The sequence below is a fragment of the Apodemus sylvaticus genome, chromosome 12 (genome assembly GCF_947179515.1).
Source record: "Apodemus sylvaticus chromosome 12, mApoSyl1.1, whole genome shotgun sequence".
Taxonomy (NCBI): domain Eukaryota; kingdom Metazoa; phylum Chordata; class Mammalia; order Rodentia; family Muridae; genus Apodemus; species Apodemus sylvaticus.
This window is the reverse complement of record NC_067483.1, coordinates 67379743-67391461: the sequence shown is the minus strand read 5'-3', so window position 1 is coordinate 67391461 and position 11719 is coordinate 67379743. Positions and strand designations below refer to the sequence as shown.

The window sequence follows — 11719 nt, the reverse complement described above, 5'->3', positions numbered from 1 at the left end:
CAGGAAGTTGTGGCCGCATCATGGGTCTTCCTTCTCAGCCTCTATTAAAACAACACAGCTGTTCACCAACATTGGACTACTCTCTCCACAAGATGCTAGCCTGTGCCATTTGGGGTGGTGTTCCCAGCCAAAGCCCTAAGGTGGCTATTGAGTGCCTGAAATATGGATGGCATCATTGGGCTCTGGACTTTTAATCTAATATAATTTTAATGAACTAAGCCGTATGTGGCTAATAGTACCAGATTGGGCAGTGCAGGTTGAGACCATTTCACCATCTTGCTCCGGTTGGCCCGTACTCTAGGTAGCACCTACTAAGTATTGTTGGGAGAGAGATCAAGAGTTTCTGGGTCATTTTATTTTCTAACTAACACAAAGTTATGGTTGACTTAGAAAAGGGTTATATGTGCTTATATAAATGCATGCACATAGACACGGGTATCTGGGTCCCTCATAGCTACTGCCGTGGTCCTTGGTCCTTTGTTTCTTTACCTCAGAATAACCCCAAAGGTTATTTCATCCTTTTCCTATAAAAAGACACTGGCTGACTTTACTGGAGAGATGCTTTCTATATCAGTATGTTTTCTGCAGCCACTGGTGCTCAGTTCAGCTTCCAAAGTTGCCTGCTTTGCATGGAAAGGAGAGATGTGACAGTCCTGGTCCTCAGACCTGAGATTCTAGGAGGGCAGTGACCAGGCAAGGAGAGCCAGCCCTGCATCTGTCAATTCTGTGTGAGAATAATATCTCAGTGGTAAGCCAGTGACTCAATCCAACATGCAAGGAGGATTTCATTTTCAAAATATTTATTTAAATAAACTTTTATATGTATTTGAATTTTACAGACAACAAAACACAAATACTGTACAGCTTTGAGCATTTATATATTCTTTTCGAAAAAGTGACTGCCTTTTCTTTACATTTTCCTGCTCTTTTTCCTCCTCCCAAGAAATCAAAAAAGGCCATAGAACAATGGATAAAGACCCTTCTGACTGTTTCTGAGTATGACCAAGGCAGGACAGAAATTCACCGTGGGTGGGGACAACCCCCACGCCCAAGCCCATGCCAGCTGAGAAGGTCTCTTCTTTATGGTCCCTCTTTTTAAGTTTTTGAAGGAGCTTTATTCTATGTGATGAGTGCTTTGTCGCCATGCACACATGTGTACCACATGCACGCCTGGGACCTGGGTCTTCTACAAAAGCAACTCTTAACTGCGGAGCCATTCCTCCAGCCCCAGGGGACCTCTTATGTTCCCCATTAGCTTACCATCCCCAGATGAATCGGGTAGGCACAGGTCCCGAGCACCTTACCCTAGGACCGTATCCGTGGCAACTCTGGCATAGACCAAGGGGAAAGTGTTGAGTCATAAAGGAATGGACTGGCATGATGCAAGGAGAAGCAGCAATACAGGGAGAATTGGAAGAGTTAGGCAGGGAGACGGGACACTAAGCACTACTTTGGGCTTCTGCTCCCCCAGGGTCTATGGGAGGGCCTATCCTATCATGGGCCCTGTGCCATCCTACTTCCTCTCTAAAGGCTGTCAGAGAGTCTGTGACAGGAAGCAGTGTTCCAGCCAGGATTGGGATTCCTGGGTTCCAGGATATAGAAGCAACTGGGAATCACTGCAGTTGGCAGGCACACTGTGCCAGGAGACAGAGGCTTTGTTATGGCAATCGGGGCGACAACTGACTGCTGTCTAAATTCAAACTGGCAGCCAGTTGTCACGGAAACCATGTAATTTGTATCAGTAATTTGTATGGTCCCTGATCCTGGTGATCCATCCTTGCAGACCATATCTGACATCCCATCTCTGTTGTGTCTCCATCTCTAACCCCCAAGTCTTCTGTCTTAGGGGGACTGAGAGAAGTGGGAAGGGCATCTGGTGGGTACCTTGGCAGAGAAGGGGAGAAGACTGATCATTCTGTGGACAGCCAGGTAATCCACACCCAGCTCCCTATGTGACAAGGGGGGGCAGAGAATCAGGAAGTGTTGCTTTGGTCTGAGAGGTGGAAGGCCTGGGTGTCTAGTGACATTGAGGTTATGTAGGTATTGAGCGAGTGGATGTGACTGCTCTGTCCGTTAGAAGACCCAGGTATCCACCACTAGGTCGCTACCCTCCAAGGCCCTGGAGCACATCCGGGGTAGAGCCATGAGTACCAGGTAGCCCAACTGACCAAGTAGAGTACAACTTTCCATTCCTACAGTCTCATCAATTTCAGGAATATTTTTTCTTGCTGCCGTAATGTCATAATTTGGCTATGTCACTAATTAGACAGTGATTTTTCTATGTCTATAATGGTCTCCATGGGGACAGTGTTTATAGAGCTCCCCAGTAGATGTGCAAATGAGCTGTTAGGGTATAATCACTTTCAAGCTGGGAATTGTCTGCCTTTGTAACATGGCCACAATACAATCAAAATGCCACACCATTTGTTTTCTTAGCCTTTGTCTGGGGAGGAAAGGCTCTCCTCCACTTAGAATATGGCATGATGTTAGGTACCACAGGGCACATGTGTCAATCAACCCTGGTCTCAATGCTTTGTCTCACCTTCTGTAGCAGTTAATGGGGTCTCTTAAAAGAGTAGGTCACTCGGGGGAATCATGAGGTATTACAAGTTTATCCTTAGCATTATTGTATATCCACCCACAGTTATAAGTACCTACTGTGTACAAGATATTTGCCTGAGCATCAGCATAAATAGCAACAAATATCTTTATGGCTTTATCTTTCACTTAAACTATGGCTTCTACCTCCCATCCACAACACATCATGCACTGCTACAAACACAGGGGATTGCTCTGTGTGTGTGTGTGTGTGTGTGTGTGTGTGCTGGTTGTGAGACTTGACTCAGGATGATCTTACTTGTTTTCTTTCTGAAAGCCCTTGCTCACACATTATAGCTAGCTCATGTGGGGCATCTCTTTACCCTTTCTGTCTTTCTATACATCTCATGGGTACACACCTGCAGTCCAATGAAGGGAGTACGTGGATTTCCATAGCTTTCTCATAGTCACTGCTAAGAGCTGATCATCACTGCTTAGAAAAGGGCACCTTGCTGAGTAGTTATGGGGTAATGTCCCCGAGAGGTCTCAGACCACATTAAACATCTGTCAGAGGTAATCAAGACCTTGTTGTGAATTACAAGCAAAGAGCTTTGAGTGTATCTGGAGCCATACTTTAAACTCTTAGGTACAGGCAAAAGGTCAGAAGCATATAGAAACCACTAGTTATGTCTGTATCAATATATACCGAAGTGGGGACTGTACCAGGTTCTTAGAATGTCCAAATGTATTTCCAGTAAAATACTATGTAGGTATAGGAATAGGAAGCGCCCATCTCCAACCTGCATGACATACAGACAGTGCATAGGGCCTTGCATCATGGCTACTTAATTGTGCATATATATGTGCCTAAATCTGGACATGGCTTCCCATAAGACATCTCTGCAAGCATGTATATTTGAGCAAAATACATATTACATGGCCATGTGATAAATGAGTATCCCGTCCCATGTACCTGTTGTCCAAATGTGCATACATACGATACATACGAAGTTGAATGCCATCTAAGATGCACGTATACATGTTTTCTGTGCTTTTGTGGTAGAGTATACCGGAAACTGCAGTCCATGCTTGGGGGGGGTACAACAGAGAGCACTGATATTGGACACATAGCTGCCAAGACAGTGTAAGAATTGTCTACATGCTCCCAATCATTGGGATGCTTAGTCTGAAATTTGTCGCTCGGTTGAATAATCTGTGGGAGTGAATGCATCACTTTAAAGGCTTCTCTACGTCTCTGTGGCTGGAAGGAGGCTCGGCTCAAGGGGAGGACACTGCCTCCTTGCTCACTAGACGGGCAGTGATGGCCTCTTCTCCATCTGGAGGAGCTTAGGCTGAGCAGAGATCCAGAGGTCTTCATCTTTCTTTTTCTTCTTCTTTTTCTTCTTTTTCTTCTTGTTCTGGTCTGGCTGTTGGTTGCTCTTAGGTGGCCGGCTACAGCAGCAGTGGCAACAGACGAAGAAGAGGGTGAGAACTACCACCAGGGGCAGCCCCAGGACCACAGCCAGGCAGACGGTGTTGAAGACACCTCTTTCATGTCTGGTCTGGATGGTTTCCCAGATAGAGTTGAAGAAGGAACTGTTTCTATCCATGGTGCTGGGCTAGCGTGGGGCCAGAGGATCCCAATTATCTCACAGGCCCTGGGCTTCCCAGAACACAGTGCTAGCCACTGGGAATTTATTTTTCTTTCAGCTTCACATTTGGGCATGCTACCAGGAGCACCTGAAAAAAGTAAAATGGACAATTCAAGAGACATGCAGTAGTGATGGTCCATCATTTTCAACTTGGTGTCAGTGGCTTTATGCTTAGAAAAGAGAAGGAATCAATGACTTGTGGAGTTTTCTGAAACTGTATTAACACTCAATAAACAAAGTGCATGCAATGAGTCAATAACCTTTATGTACACATGTGATATTGTGTACACATGTGATATTGGGCTTAGGATAAAAGAGTTACTATTACCACTCCTGGGCATATACCCAGAGGATTCCCCAGCATGTAATAAGGATACATGCTTCACTATGTTCATAGCAGCCCTATTTATAATATCCAGAAGCTGGAAAGAACCCAGGTATCCCTCAACAAAAGAGTGGATGCAAAAAATGTGGTATATATACACAATGGAGTACTATTCAGCCATTAGAAACAATGGATTCATGAAATTCTTAGGCAAATGGATGGAGCTGGAGAACATCATACTAAGTGAGGTAACCCAGTCTCAAAAGATCAATCATGGTATGCACTCACTGATAAGTGAATAATAACCTAGAAACCTGGAATACCCAAAACATAATCCACACATCAAATGAGGTACAAGAAGAATGGAGGAGTGGCCCCTGGTTCTGGAAAGATTCAGTGAAGCAGTATAGGGCAAAACCAGTACGGGAAGTGGGAAGGGGTGGGTGGGAGAACGGGGAGGGAAGGGGGCTTATGGGACTTTTGGGGAGTGGGGGGTTAGAAAAGGGGAAATCATTTGAAATGTAAATAAAAAATATATCAAATAAAAAAAAAAGAGTTACTATTAGGTCAGACCTGGTACACACTAGGTGATCAGCAGTTGTTGAATAAATGAATCAGTGTGTATATCATGTGCTTTCTGGTTAATTTTCCTCCTGTACCCTAGCTCACCAGGCAGGCGATAAACATGTATTTCCCATATGGCAGCCCCTTGTCTGAGGCCCTAGGAACACAGCTTATCATTTTTGATATTTACTGAAGCTTCAGCACAAGATGAGATGGGCTCTTCGTGGCTAAGAGGTCATCAGTCTTCATCTTGTCACATGCCTGCTACCTCACTGGGTGCTTGCTCTCTTCCCAACACCCCCCCCCCACCCCCTTACACTTCACGCTTGTAAAGTCCTCTCTGCTTCCTACCTTCTTCCTCTTCGTCACCTCATTGGCTGCTTCCAAGCAAAAACTTCCTGGTCCCTTTTCTAACTGTTTTTTTTTTTTTTTTCTCTCAGGGGAAAGAAACCTAACACCCCTTGGGAACTGATGCTTGGGAATAGGCATGGGGAGCCCTGCTTTGAGCTCAGTGGACAGTGGGCATCCTCGTATTCTTGTACAAGTAGCTTTTCTTCTGCCACTGCTCCACCTCTCCACATATATCTTGGGGATCAGCTCTCAGGTGGAAAGTCTCTGAGGGCCCTGTGAATCCTGCAATCCTTGTGTCCAAAGACGACTTCGGGAACAAACGTGATCCAGACAAGTTTCAGAAATCTCTCGCTGTGTAATACATTACCTACCCTGGACTCAAATAGAGAGAGTAACTGATTTTCTGGCTGGAGACTTCTGGCCAGCTGTTTTACTTAAAAGTGACAAATATGAGGTCTACTGTGGGGAAGAGGGATGTCCGAGGCTGCACGGAGTTGCAGCAAGCACCCAGAGTTTTGGATAATGAACCCAATGTTCTCCTAAGGATGCTGACAGCCAGGGAGAATGATGTCAATTATATTGCAGTACTTGGTACTTTCTGACCAACAGGGTCTCCATAGGTGAACGAGGTTAGGCTTGAACATAAAATCACCCAGCTACAGGCTCCTGAGTGGTTGGGATATTTTGTCTTTTAAGTGAGCAGTAGCATGGTGCTGTGAACTTTGTGCCGAGAGGCCTGTGTGTAGCCTGGGCTCAGAATTTCAGATTAGTTCCCATTTAATCCTATTGCCTAGAGGTTATAGCTGTGCTGCACACACAGTGGTAGGTTACATGGGGCCCTAGAGGCTGTTCTAGAGGAGGTTTGGTTCCTTGAATCACATGCGTGATAACTGTCCTGTGTACTCACTGGCCATATATCCATCTCAGCTCCACCTGGCCTGGTCTGTTGATGTGTGGCCCCAATCCTAATGGTATTATTTGCACAGTCCTTACAGCTGCACAGACTGGCACCTAGCACTGTACCCCTTGGTCCACAGGACCTAAAGCAATGCTGTAAAAGCACAATGATGGCTTTAGCTTATGTTTCTAAAGCACCTATGATACGCCAGGCACTGGCCTAGGCACTTTCTCCTTATTAAGTCACTTCACACCCACTGACTAATTCTTGCCATACACAGCAGTGGGTACTATTATTCTTCATCCTTCAGCTAGAGGTGGAAGCACAAGTCACAAGACACGTGAGTAGCAGGGCTGGACTTACTCATTCTGGGGAGTCTGGCTCCAGATCTCGAATGTATGAACTGTTCACAGGCATTGCTCTGGCCCTCCTAGTCCTTTGTACAGAATTAACCATTTTTGGCAAGCAGCCCAGGATTTGCAGAATCTTGCAATCGTTGGCTATTCCACAGGCTGATTCAAGCATTTATCCCAGTCTACCTTAGAGCAGTCTGCAAAGAGATTGACGGCTCATTATGAGATACTTCCCAAAAGAAACAGGACAAAACCCAACTCCTTCCTCAGTGCAGGTTTACAGAAAAACTAAGCCCAAACTAAAATTCAACAGGGCAACAAAGAAGAGTACGCTCTTGGGGGGACATATCCTCTTACTGGAGGCATGGCTTGGGCCCCTAGGAGGGCTGGAGACATCCTGCATAACATGAATCTACCTGGCTTCATTCCAAATCCAAGATTCCAGGCTCTCCGAAGAGACAAGTAATCATCGGTGCAGCCAGAGCTCTGTAGGCCCCATCCCCCACAGAAGGTCTTTTCCTTCTTTGAATTTCCCAACGCTTTTTGCCACGACCCCTTGCTTTGCCTCAGTCTTACATAAGAGTATTTGTGGTTCACTTGGAGCAAGTTTCCCGTTCTGTTGTGGGAAGATTCAGGGGGTGTCCTCTCACTTGATCACCCGCATGACCATATTGGGACAAAGGGCTCTTAGCACAGTACTTGGGATTCACATTCAGTGAAACCCACACCACCCTGTTCTGCATTAGGTGGGCTCTGCAGGCAGGAGAAGGGCACCAGGCAGAGAGGAAGGACACTGAGCTCCTGGGATCGAGAACTTTGGGCAAAAATGATATTTAAACATCTCATGCAGAGCAATTTCTAGGACAGAAATGGGACAGCATGGTGCCTTCCAACGAACTTGAACTTGAAGCTCAGGGTGGGAGAGGAGGAGTCTGGAAGAGGAATGAGAAGGGTGACCGGTGGCTGGGGTGGAGCTGGGTCGTACGTGGGAGCTTTGCAACTGTCACTGTGATCTGAGCTGACCTTTAGGAAAAGATCACAGATCTCAAAAGCTCTGGAAAATATTGTAAGAAAGTCCTTTATCCACTTAACAAATATTTATTGGACATTTGATTTGTGCCAGAGTCTGTGCTGGCCATAGGGGATTCAGTAATGAATGATAAAGTTATAATCTCTGACACCAGCTTTTAGAGTCCAAGGCAATTATTATTATTGAAGGTTGTGTCATAAAAGACAAATATAATAAGCACATTTCAACTTAGATTGCTTAGTTGGCTGAAATAGAGGCATGCATTTGAATTATGTGTTTATCACAACGTCCCAGGCTTCCCTCCCACCTTTGTCTTAAACACGTCCATCCCGAGGCACCTAAAATAGCCTTTGAATAAATAGATTTCTTCTCAACTAAAACTAAGTCAATAACTCACTTCTGCATTCTTAAAGGTACTTATTAGAGTCAGCTCTCCACACAGCCAGAAAGAGTACTCATTAACATTTGGGAACCCAGTCTGGGGGAAATTCGATTACAAAGTATTCTTTATATTTTTTTAATCTACGAAATTCTTGTCTAGGCTCCCTGGGTTGCTTGCTGAGCTCTGCTAATCTATAGCGTTTCATTAGTATTTATGAGCTTTGTGTTATTAGCATTTCCAGGAAACAAATATCTCCTTAGTAGGGCTTCCATGGGATAGTTTGCAAAAGGGGCTGAATATACTCTGGGAAGACCCTATACTTTTGTGGCTTTCAAGTGTCACTGACACAGAAATGTCATTCATCGAGTCTCGTAAACAATAGGTGCTGATCATTCTTTGTGATCAGCTGTGCTTGAGGCTGTAGCTTTGAAAGAGAGAATGGGGAAAGTTACCTTCAGTTCCGTAGAAACAAAATATTATTGAGCTCTACAATCCTCTGTATGTGTAGTTGGAGAAAACGTCATTCATTCACTGTTGTTTGTCCACAAGCTTCTCTCTGCCTGGGTATGAGGTGGTGGAGTGGAACAGTACAAGAGCCAGGAGACAAGGGTTTGGGCCTCAGAAGAACCTGTCTGACCCTGGCCCGATCCTGAACCTTAACTACAGAACGAAGCTGACCAGCTTCTCTATGATGTTGTAAGGACCAAACGGCCCAGTTTATTTTGTGCACTCTCTAAACGATAAAATATACAAATATGATCTATAAAACAACAGGTTGGTTGGAGAGGTGGCTCAGCAGTTAAGAGCACTGACTGCTTTCCTAAAGGTCCTGAGTTTAATTCCCACCAACCATATGGTGGCTCACAACCATCTGTAATGGAATCCGATGCCCTCTTCTAGTGTGTCTGAAGAAAGTAACAGTGTACTCATATACATAAAATAAATAAATCTTTCAAAAAAAAAAACCCAGGTTATCTCCAGTAGCAACAGATTAATTCTAGCTTTGAGCTTTTGCTTCTCATCCCTTACGTTTCAGCCCAGTTCTCACTGTTAAAGAACCACCACCCCAGCCAGGTGGGGTGCAGGACTCTAATTTCAGCACTCAGGAGGCAGAGGCAGAGGCAGAGGCAGGTGGATCTCTTTGAGTTCAGGTCTAGCCTGATCTACAGAGAAAGTTCTAAGACAGCCAAGGCTACATGGAAACATCTTGTCTTAAAAAAAACAAAACAAAACAAAACCCAAAACTAACTAACCTAACAAAAAAACCTACCACCATACATTCCTCAGGGAGAAATCTCTCAGTTCAGCTCCGGCTCAGGGCTTCTGGATTCTGTGTCTGAAGTGCACGGTGTCTTCAGCAATAGGAACTAACCTTACAGCTCTGAGAGGTAACCAAGGGCAAGCAATCCGCTATGTCTGAGGAATCTCTTGGACAGATTTGACCAACAGCTCAAAAGAGGGATTTTAATGCCCGGTATTGGGGTATTTGTTAGGTGGTCTTTGGCTTTTAGAAGGAGCATTGTCAATCCTGATGGAAATTTTTCATTTAAATCATAAATGCATACTTGTATACAGATTTGTGTATTATGGGTTTTTTTTTTTGTAGATTGTTACTTGTATGATTACTTGTGACTTTTCCAGACATCATTATTGTTATTTTACCCTCCTGTATTGATTTTCCTCTCCATTCCTAATTACTACTCCCTCCATTTTCTCTTTCCACCATCACATCATTTATTAGTACGCTGCTATCCCCACTTTATTGCTCCTACCCCAGAAATGGTACCGTTTTAGGTTTAAGGTTTCTGCAGTCACTCTTGGCGAGGTACTCACATATGAAGATGTGAAGTTAGGAACCTCAGATGAGAGAGAACATGTGACATTTGTCTTCCTGTGCCTGTGTTACCTCACTGGATACGATCTTGTCCAGTTTTATTCATTTCCCGTAATGTTCATGATTTAACTTTTCCTTATAGCTGAGTAGTTTTCCATATGCATGACAGCATAATGCGTGCTAACATGCATGACCAGCGTGCTAACCCTAAGGGTGCAGTAGTGGCACACATACCTTCCTGGCAACCAACAGTTTGCTAAATTGGACTTAAGCCCCATTCAACAGGAGGGGAAACCATGCCTGGCATTGGAAACCTAGCTAACCACCCAGGATTGGTGAACTCATCGATTCTGGAGAGGAACCTACAAGTGCTACTTTATTAATAATTCTTAACAGAAACATCAATGACCTAATAACCTTAAGAGGGTCAAGAAACATTGGATAGGAAAATTGACAAATAATACCTATGGACTGTCTGGATCTGGGAGGCTCCTGATAAGGGAGTCCAAAGGATGGTGTGGCCTTCTAATCTAAGGACTTTCCCTTTGTCCAGAAAGCATCTCACCTTGATAAAACCAACACACCAGCCTTCTTTGGTAATTATCACTTTGAGACTGCAGGGGAACTGACTTGAAGATGGAATCTTCCATTTTCAAAGTCCCCCATTTGTAAATCCCAAGACCCTGCACTGTATGCACTGGGTCTCCACTCCCAATCACTCTGGTAGAAGAACAACCTGCTTCTGGAGAGGTTTTATTCTTTCTTTTATTTCCACATCATCTTAATCAATCCCCGTTCAACACTAACTGTATTAGAATCATTTGTCCTTATACCCACAGGGAAGTGTAGTCCTCACCCTCAATAAAAACAAACAAAAACAAACAAACAAACAAACCCTGCTCTTTGCAACAGGTGGCGACCATTACAAAATACCACAACCAATCAAAATGTAGAGTTGTGGAGCCCAGTTCCAATGAATACATCTACAGTATAACTCCTACATCTAGGGCTCAGGGATTCTTGTGGAAGAGGTGTGGAAAGGTTGTAAGTGACAGAGGATCAGACAGTTTGCTGTGAGATTGTGCCTTTAGGAATGTCAGAAGCTGCACACACAAAGTCTCACCAACGTGACTTTGTAAACATGAGCCGAGCAGGGACGACAAGAGCAGACATCCTAAAGTGGATGAGGAAAGCCCACGAGAGCTCGATTGTACACAAAGAACTGCAGGAATGCTGAGAGCAGGAGAAACAGTCTTCCCCAGGGAAGAGCACACCAGTTGGTTATCCAGTGCCAAACACTCATACATGAACACATCCATACAAACAACATTATAGAGATGAACATGTTGTACTTATGTATTAGGAATATTTATGTATACATATATGTTATGCATATATGCATAAAATCAATGAATGAAAAGAGAGGCCATGAATTAGAAAGAAATCAAAGAGGTGGATATTTATAAATACATAAATGATGTAATTATAATCTCAAGGATGAAAAAAACATTTACAAAAAGATCTCCTCAACACCATCAGGTTAAAGGGGGCTTTCGTGAGCAGCCTTTCTGCTTGTAGCCAGCCTGCATGTCTGTGACTTTAATTTTAGACTCTTGGCATCCAGAGACAAGAGAGAAATAGGTCACCTGAAGAACATGTTTAGAGGACTATTGAGCATGTCATAGATGAGACTTCAGAAGAATGACTGGCTATTTGCAGGCTCAAGCCTTACTCTCAGGCTTTGGGACCTGTGGGAGTCAGTGCGCAGGCATGTTCATTCTGCAGAGAGGGA

At 44.2% G+C, this 11719-nt stretch overlaps 1 protein-coding gene across 3 annotated transcripts in view; it reads right to left on the bottom strand.

Moving 5' to 3' along the window:
• Positions 1-783: 783 nt before the first annotated feature.
• Kiaa0040 (KIAA0040 ortholog) overlaps positions 784-11719 on the bottom strand; it is a 34857-nt gene continuing 23921 nt past the window's right edge. For 2 of the 3 annotated variants that reach the window (XM_052199886.1, XM_052199888.1), the window contains one exon: positions 784-4278. In XM_052199886.1, coding sequence (XP_052055846.1) covers positions 3846-4148 — 303 coding nt within the window. In that variant the 5' untranslated portion in view covers positions 4149-4278 and the 3' untranslated portion in view covers positions 784-3845. Of the gene's footprint in view, positions 4279-6691; positions 6879-11719 lie in introns of all 3 variants that reach the window. The other variant, XM_052199887.1, reaches the window with a different exon arrangement.